We start from the raw sequence: 9,283 nt of genomic DNA, 5'->3' as shown, positions 1-9,283 counted from the left end.
ATCTTTTGTATTGTGTAACCTCCTAACATTTATACATTATAGAAAGATAGACAGCAGCATCAAGTTTTTCCACGAATTTAGTTCAAACATAAAGTTGCCAGTTACTTGTAACATCTGCTTGATTTTGCTATGGACTTAAGAACTCTGACTATTTCAGGCATTCAGATCAGTTGATAACTTTCTTGCAAGGGCTATTAAATGCAGAATTTTCCCTTCCTGTGATGGGGCTTACATTCTGAAAACAAAGCTGCCCCACATTAAATTGAAGGATTAAAAAAAATCTCCTTACAACTGAGCTTTGGTAAGTGTTCGCTGTTCCTGAGATAAGGCATTCCTCTGCTGTCGTGCTGGACTTCCTTTCAGAAACTCTTTCAATTCTCATAGCCCTGCAATGTTTTTGTGATGGATACCATTGCAAACAAGGTAAGCCAAAGATTTTTTTTGGAGTATTATTCTAAAATGATGCAACCTTTGCTCTTTTTAAAAAAAAAACTTAGTGTGGGAATGTTGTTGGTTTTGTAATGTGGCAAGTATCAAATTGAGTATGTTTGGGTACAAATTTAAGAAATTGTAAACCTCTAGATAACTCCGCAGTGAAATAGAAGATATCTCTACTTAAATTGAGTGATTGATATAAAAATAAGGCCATTGTATTTTGCATTACATAATCATAGTAAATACAAGGTACAGCCTTTTCAAACCAACTCATAAGATTTATTTTGGCAGCCAAGTAAAATGATGCTTGCATTTTTTTTTTTTTTTGTTGGTTGCAAAGTCATGTCCGATCCCATGGACAATGTTCCTCCAGGCTGTAATTAGTAAATTAAAATGCAAGATATGAAACACCATTGGTAACAATTGTAAATTAAAATGCAAGATATGAAACACTATTGGTAAACAATTGTGTGGAACAGTTGGAGGTAACTGACTATTCTACACAGGTGTAGTTCTCTATAGAAATGTTGTTCAACAGTATTCTTGCCGTTGCAATAAGAGAATTGTCTTCATTATCTCATCTTTGATTTTACTAATGTGTTTCTCACCGGTCTTTTACAACATTTTGCCAATTCTAAAAATACACATTTATTTCTAGTAAAATATCAAGTGAATAATACAAAGAACAATTCCGAATATTCTTTTACCTCCAGTAGGCCGTAAAGTATATATTTTATTTCCTTAAATCTTGTAAAGTCGTATCAGACTTAGAAACACAGATAGCCTATGCCAATACACTTTATCTATTGAGAAACTTTACCTGTGCTAATCATGGTGGCTGATCATTTTAAAATGTATATCATTCTCCTGAGTGAAGAGCAAGTAGGTATGCTTAATTTATACATATCCTCAGGCATATTTGGCTTGATAGCTACATCTTAAGGATAGCTATCTATCAACAAATAGTGCCCTTGGGTCATGAAAACAAAATGACTCTAACATTCCAGTTCATAAATGTCACGTATGCTGCTGGTGTTGCTTCAGCTGTTCAATCTAATATAAAACTTTCTTCTAGCTACAGCCTCACGAATTGTCTTTTTCACGAAGGAGACATTGCATTTTTTTAACCACCTGGAGAACTTCTAATAAAACCTAACCACAACTAATCCCAGAACATATCATAACAACATTTTTATGCAGTGTGCACACTTACACACTTTCTCCACATGTGCCCTTTATTGAATGGCGTTTTTAGCACACACATCAGCACACACAATACATCAGATGGGGATGGATGAAGCAATGCAAACAATGCAGCTTTTAAGTGTAATACATAAAATTATCTGCTACAATGTCCTACCTGTCATTGACTACTTCAGCTTCAACAACAACAATATACAAGGACATAATAGATACAAACTTATGGTAAACCGCGCCAAACTTGATTGCAGAAAATACTACTTCAGTAACAGAGTTGTTAATGCCTGGAACGCACTACCTGACACTGTGCTTTCTTTCCCAAATCCCCCAAACTTTATCCTTAGACTATCCACTGTTGATCTCACTCCATTCCTAAGGGGTCTTTAAGGGGCGTGCATAAGCACACCAGCATGCCTACTGTCCCTGTCCTATCGTTCTTTTTTATTTGTATTCATGTATTCATAATTATGTTTATACTTGTATCTGTTATCTAATACATGCCTGACAAAATAAATAAGGGAAGGGAAGGAGGATGCAGACTCTTAGAAAATATGGGAGAACTTCTATAATTGGTTAAAGGAAAGAAAGGATAAAAGAAAAGAAACTATATAGAAAGACAGCCCAAGAGATCATAATGCAAACTTATAGAAAAGTATGCAAGTATGTAAATATGCAAAGCAACACTTTAACAAAAACAAGGTAAAAAAGTACATATCTCCGATCGAAATTCTGAATGAGAAGGGGATGTAAATACGCCAAGTGTTTGTTTCATTTATGTTTTTTCTTTTTCTTTTTCATTTTGTTCGTCTTAATTATGTCTGTGTAAATTTATTTAAAATTCAATGTCTTTGTTGCTTTGTGTTGTGTTTTTGTTTTTAAAATTCAATTAAATAAATAAAGAAATAATACAAATACAGTGGTACCTCTACCTAAGAACGTCTCTACTTAAGAACTGTTCTAGATAAGAACCGGGTGTTCAAGATTTTTTTGCCTCTTCTTAAGAACCATTTTCTACTTAAGAACCCGAGCCCAGAAAAATTTGCCAGTAAATTTGAGAAGGGCACGAAGGCCCGGCCAGTTTTCTGCCATTCCCCCTTTAATCTCAGCCATCTCGGGCTTTTCTGGACTGCCAGAGGAGCCATTTGGTGGCGCTTAAGGAGGCTTTGGCAGTCCAGAGTGAACAAAGCATTTTCCTTTCTGTGGGCGCTTGGAGAGGGAATAAACCTCTGCCAGTGCCCAGAGAAAAGAAACGCTCCCTTCACTCTGGCCAGCCCAGAGCGAACGGAGTGTTTTCCTTTCTCCGGGTGCTTGGAGAGGGAGTAAACCACTTTGCCATGGTGACTCCCTCGCACTGCCTCCCATACACCTGGCTCGAGGTTTCCTCCCAGAGCTTCTGGGTGTGGAAAGGCAAAAGTGGGCGCTCTGCCCTGGCTATAACAACTCAGCTTCAGCCAAACCGATGAGTCACGACAGTGAAGGAAAAGTGCCGGCTACAAACCGAGTGAGCGAGATGAGAGGGGAGCCCTTCAGCATGGGAAGGAAGAGGAAGCAGGCAGCAGCAGCAGCTGCCTTTTGGTGAAAGGAGCGGGAGGTTTCCCCCTCTCTCTCTGGTGCAGTGTATGGGAGGCAGCATCGCACTGGGTGTATGGGAGGCGCATGATCCTCCTCGCCGCCTCAGAGTCCCTCTTCTTTAAAAAAAATCCTTAAAGTTTTGGATTTTTTTTTATTCCGCTCACCTTACCTTCTTCCTTCGGCAGCAACTGTCCTCCTCCTCTTCTTCCTCCTCCTCCCACCCAAATTCTGAGCTTTTTATTATTATTTGATAGATTTGTATGCCGCCCCTCTCCGGAAACTTATTTCATTCCTAATGGGATTGCATGCATTATTTGCTTTTACATTGTGTTGTGTTTGGGCCTGGGCCAGCCGTTGCTCCCACAGATGGGAGAGACGCGGCACAAAGTGAATGCGAAAGCCTGGCTGACAGCCAGGAAGATGTGGCAGACAGCCAGGAGGACAAGCCCACTGGGACGCAGGATTCAGCAGACAGCCCAGGGGATTTGGCATGCAGTCCCTCAGACCGTCTTTCGTCCCTGGGTTCTTCTGCAGATCAGTATATTGATCTGCGTAGCCGAAGAGCTGTGCAAGGAAGGGATCGCTTTAAGGAGTATTACAAGTCATTATAGGAGCACCTGGGCTGGGTGTGGTTCTTATACTGAGGGCTGGGTGTGGGCTAAAGGGATAAAAGGGAACAAAGGCCAAGGCAAACTGTGGCTGTTTATCTGTGTTATTTTGTGGTTCCTGCTCTGAAGTTTCTGTTCCGTGCCGTTGGAATTTTCAACCCAGCTTTTTCAGACAAGTGGGAGGTGAAAACTCTGGGACTTGCTGTTTGCTCCAAATATTCAAAAGGACTCCTGAAACGTCTTTGTTCATTCCAGGTTGTCTTTGTTTGTTTTTTCCTGTGTTTTTGTATGCAGCTGAAGTAAGCCTTGCATTGTTTTCGGACACCACGAACTGTTTTGAGTAACCCTTTTTTGTTTATTTAATACAAGTTTGCTGATTAGCAGAGCACGTGTGTGTTTGATTTCTTTTCCTTGGACTGTTACACATTGCCTGAGCCAGTCAGGCAGAACACATTGATTCCTATGGGAATAATTGCTTCTACTTACAAACTTTTCTACTACTTAAGAACCTGGTCACGGAACGAATTAAGTTCTTAAGTAGAGGTACCACTGTAAATACAAATACAGATTATTCCTGCTATGTGTAGGATCTCTGATTAAGAGACAGAGATGGCATGCAAGAATGAATCTGATAAGACCTTTCACTCCCCTACATCCAGCGAAGGGCTACCAAAATTTTTACTACCACAATGTGGGCGTGGCTTATGTAGGACACTGCATTTTTTTCAACATCTTTCAGTGCAAATTAGGTGTTCTGAGGTGGAGCTCCATTTTTGCTACCCCACCGCGTTCCCCCAGTCTGAGCAGTAGCCCACCCCTGCCTACACCACTATTTTAACTAAATCATAGTCCACATAATCATTTCAAAATGGAAGCTAGAGAAAACAGCTCCCTTCACTGACTGGTTTGAAGCATCAGGAGAAAGCATTTTCCTTGTGCCTTCCTTCTCCTCTCTTCCTTCATCTCAATGTTTTGTTATTAATTTCACTGCAACAAATTTCTGCTACTGAGGTGTCAAACTGGATTGAACAAACCTAATGAGAATTGCAATCCCAGCTTGATCTGAATTTGCCCTCATCTGGAAAATTCTTTTCTAACCACAATATCTTGGCTACAATATGGTGCAAACAATGATTTTGATAAATCTGAAGTACAGTGAACCCTCGATCATCGCGAGGGTTCCGTTCCAGGACCCCAAGCGATGATCGATTTTTCGCGAAGTAGCGGTGCGGAAGTAAAAACACCATCTGCGCGTGCGCAGATAGTGTTTTTACTTCCACTGCCGCCCGCCCTTCGCCCGCCCACCCCGTTGCTCGCGCCTGGGGTGCGCGCGCGCTTGGGGAAACCCTAGCTCCGCTTCCCAGCTGGGAAGCGGAGCTAGGCTGCCCCAAGCTCGCGCGCGCCGCCCGCCCGCCCACGCTGTTGCCGGCTCCGCTTCCCAGCTGGGAAGCGGAGCTAGGCTGCCCCAAGCTCGCGCGCGCCGCCCGCCCGCCCACGCTGTTGCCGGCTCCGCTTCCCAGCTGGGAAGCGGAGCTAGGCTGCCCCAAGCTCGCGCGCGCCGCCCGCCCGCCCACGCTGTTGCCGGCTCCGCTTCCCAGCTGGGAAGCGGAGCTAGGCTGCCCCAAGCTCGCGCGCGCCGCCCGCCCGCCCACGCTGTTGCCGGCTCCGCTTCCCAGCTGGGAAGCGGAGCTAGGCTGCCCCAAGCTCGCGCTCCAGCCCACCGCCGCTGGGGTCTTACCGGGGCAAGAGGGGGAAGACCCAGGGAAGCCTCTGCCCGGCGGGGAAACTCCACCATCTACGCATGCGTGGAAGGGCACGCATGCGCAGATGGTGGAGTTTACTTCCGGGTTGAAAACTAGCGAAATAGCCCTTTCGCGATCCTTGAGGACGCGAAACTCGAGGGTTCACTGTATTCCATTAAAGCAAACATTTAAGCAGGAAAGAGAAAATATGGATGGAGACATAACAGAATAATATTTCTTATGCATGAACTGGAGAATCAAAAGAATCATAACAATATCTGTATACAGTCCTCCAGTGATGGGAAAAATAGTCGCTGTACTGTATACTGTATTGGAATGGATTTAGTTCATGCTCAGGGCTTAAAAGCTAATATTGCGAACTGGTCCTATTTAGATGTAACTCATGTTGGATTGTAATAGCTGCAGTAAATATTTTGGAAGTTTGCACATATCAATACACTTAATGTTTTATACGCTTTCTAAAATACAGTTAGCATCCTTCAAATTCCAAGTTCACTAGCATTGTGTAATTAGCCAATATCTGCAATTTAAATGGAGATTTGTTTTTGTTTCGTTTTTATAATTACAAAGATCCATGGCCTGATCGCAGAAATCCTACCCAAAGCAAAAGTAGGTCACAAACGCAGTCAACGATAGTTAAGAATAGCAACATGTCAGTTCCCATGTCTTCAAATGGGATTTATAATTGAATTAGAGAAGATTATACTTAATGTAATCCACGAGTCAGATGTTGGTACAGCCTGTCATAAAAGAAGCTTTCTGAAATAGTCTTTATTTTTGAGTTAGCTAACAATGCATTCCTATGTATAACAATTTAGAGCTGCATAGAATATAAGAGGCATTACCCCCAGGTAAATGTATATAAAATGGTAGCCTATGGGTTGGCAATTACATGCACACTTACTGGAAGTAAACAACATATCACTGAGTGGAATTTACTTTTGAATGGTCATGTGGAGGATTTTGCAAGGATTTTGTTCTAATTTGTTTAGGTCTACATTTCAAAAGTGGCATTTATTATTTGTTGGATATGCAATCCTCAAGGAAGATGTACAGGAAGAAGATACATTCTTCCATGGTCTAATCTATAATTGTCCTTGGAAATTTCAAGGAGGGAAAAAAATCTAAAAATACTGTAACAACCCTATAGATGGACATCCGCTACATAATTATTATGATGGCTTCATTGTATGGCAATGCTATGATTTAAAAATGAAAAAAAATATTGCTAGCAATGAATGAGTTTTAGTACATACTTGCATTTATATACTCATAAAGTTCAACTCTGATTTTTCCTTTATTGCTATTCATTGGCGTTTGACATTCAAATGTCACCAACCTAGTTATGTTATGTCATATATTTTAGCCTTTTCATTCAAGTTTGCAATCATACAAGTTTATAATCATAAATACAGGTTTGCAGTCATAAATTCCATAAGGCTGTCTTCTTTTAGATCTATTGTTTCCCTTTTTCTTTGTTCATAACCACCTTCCTTTCCTTTCCTATCCTATTTTCCCCTTCCCTTCTCTTTTACCCAAGCCAACCTAAGCCATTCCTTCAGGCTCTTCAATATTTACTCTACTTACATAGAATTCATAAACATCCATAACAACATAATGGTTGTCACCAAAGTATTTGACTTTTGGCTGCCTATCATGGCTTGGGTCAGTCAAGACCTTTACATAAGACTTCTTAATAATAGAGATAGAATTTAAAATAGGTAATATATACCTGATAAGGATAGGTGATAAGATTATATATATATTCCTTTACACAGGATAGACCCCTGATTGAATATACTCTAAATTTTATGGAGGGAGAAACATTTGCCTTCTGAATTTTGTTAGACTCCAACTTTCATCAATCTCAGTGGGCAGGAAGTTGCGGGCCGACAATATTTGAAGAGCCACAGTTTCAAATGTTAAACGGTCTGTTTTAAAGACCCTAGAGGGGTCAAGAAAGCAAAGCACTTGATGTGCCCATCAACAACTTGCGCCTTGACAATCAATGGAGTAGATATGGTTATTCAGCCATAGTCATTCCCACAAGGTGAGATATGCATATTTCTATTTCAGTTATAGCAAATATCTCCAAATGTATAACTGTACCTGTAAAATATTATTGCAAAATATATGCCTATTTTTGTACCTCTGCTCTTTTTTTCTTTTTCTTTTGCTGATCTGTAAGTGGCCTTCCTAGTGCACAATGAAAACTATCTGTAACATAAAAGGAGGTTAACCTACTAATCACTTGATTATTCTGCAATCTGCTGCTCCCAAACTGATGTTGAAGGTGATAGCAGTTGCAATAGCAGTTAGACTTACATGTATTTATCGTTTCACAGTTTCACAGTGCTTTATAGCTCTCTCTCTAAGTGGTTTACAGGGTCAGTATATAATCTGGGTCCTCATTTTACCAATCTTGGAAGGCTGAGTCAACCTTGAGCCTGGTGAGATTTGAACTGCCAAATTTCAGGCAGCAGAAGTGCCCTGTAGTACTGCACTCTAACCCCTGCACCACTGCGGCTCGTCTGATCCATCTGAAATACAAGTGGGTCATCTCCCAGATGGGAAAAAAGTCCTATCCCAAATATAGCATAAATTCACGGGGCAGAAAAAAAGATCAAAAGTAACTCACTTCTGAAACCCCGTAGTTTTATGACTGGATCCAGATCCAGATATACAACCCATATACAAATTTCAACCCAGCAGCTTCATACCTACATAGGAATATCTGCTAATCAGTTCATTTATTTTTAGGATTCAGAGGCTTATGTGAGAACATAATAGCAACATATTTTTGGTTTCCAGACATCACATGATTTTTGATCTTCAAACTTGCGATGCGGTCACTGCTTCAAAATGAGTTTCTTCAGAAAGGTTAGACTTCTTCTATGGAAAAACTGGATACTCCGAAAACGGCAAAAAGTAAGAACTGAATGCATATCTACAAAAGATAAAACAGATATGTATGCTTCAAATTCTTTTAGAGAAACAGAATTAGATTCAAATATCCTTTATGTAAGTCTTTTGAGTACCGTTTGAAGTTACAATGGCATTGAAAAAAGTGACTTATGACCACTTTTCACACTTACGATGGTTCCACCATCCCCATGGTCAAACAATTTACATTTGGATGCTTGACAACTGACTCATGTTTATAAAGGTTGCAGAGTCCTCACCTTCTGCAACCTTCTGACAAGTAAAATCAACCAGATTCACTTAACAATTGTGATAGAACAGAACAGAGTTGGAAGGGACCTTGGAGGTCTTCTATCCAACTCCCTGCTTAGGCAGGAAACCCTACACTACTTTAGACAAATAGTTATCCAACATCTTGTTAAAAACTTCCAGTGTTGGAGCATTCACAACTTCTGGAGGCAAGCTGTTCCACGGATTAATTGTTCTGTCAGGAAATTTCTCCTTAGTTCTAAGTTCTCTCCTTCTTTAATTTAACAACTGCAATGATTCACTTAACAAATGTAGCAAGAAAAGTTATGAGGCAAAACTCACTTAACAAATTTCTCTCTTAGCAACATAAATTTCATGCTCAATTGTGGTTGTAAGGTGAGGACCCCCCATATTCCATAAGTTTTAAAGGTAAAATGAAATGTGTTTTTGTGATTCATTTGTTCTGATCAAATATTTTAATTTGAACTTTGGAATAGTTTGGATGTACTAAATTAATTTGATTCAGAAGGCCTT

At 40.5% G+C, this 9,283-nt stretch overlaps 1 protein-coding gene across 1 annotated transcript in view; it reads left to right on the top strand.

Annotated features, from left to right (window-relative positions):
• Window positions 1-379: 379 nt before the first annotated feature.
• Window positions 380-9,283, top strand: part of ABCA4 (ATP binding cassette subfamily A member 4) — a 193,023-nt gene continuing 184,119 nt past the window's right edge. The window contains exons 1-2 of the mRNA XM_070746513.1: window positions 380-423; window positions 8,390-8,506. Coding sequence (XP_070602614.1) covers window positions 8,441-8,506 — 66 coding nt within the window. The 5' untranslated portion in view covers window positions 380-423; window positions 8,390-8,440. The remainder of the gene's footprint in view (window positions 424-8,389; window positions 8,507-9,283) is intronic.

The sequence above is a fragment of the Erythrolamprus reginae genome, chromosome 3 (assembly GCF_031021105.1).
Source record: "Erythrolamprus reginae isolate rEryReg1 chromosome 3, rEryReg1.hap1, whole genome shotgun sequence".
Taxonomy (NCBI): Eukaryota; Metazoa; Chordata; class Lepidosauria; order Squamata; family Dipsadidae; genus Erythrolamprus; species Erythrolamprus reginae.
Note: the sequence above shows the minus strand (reverse complement) of the source record. Positions and strands in the feature narration are given on the sequence as shown.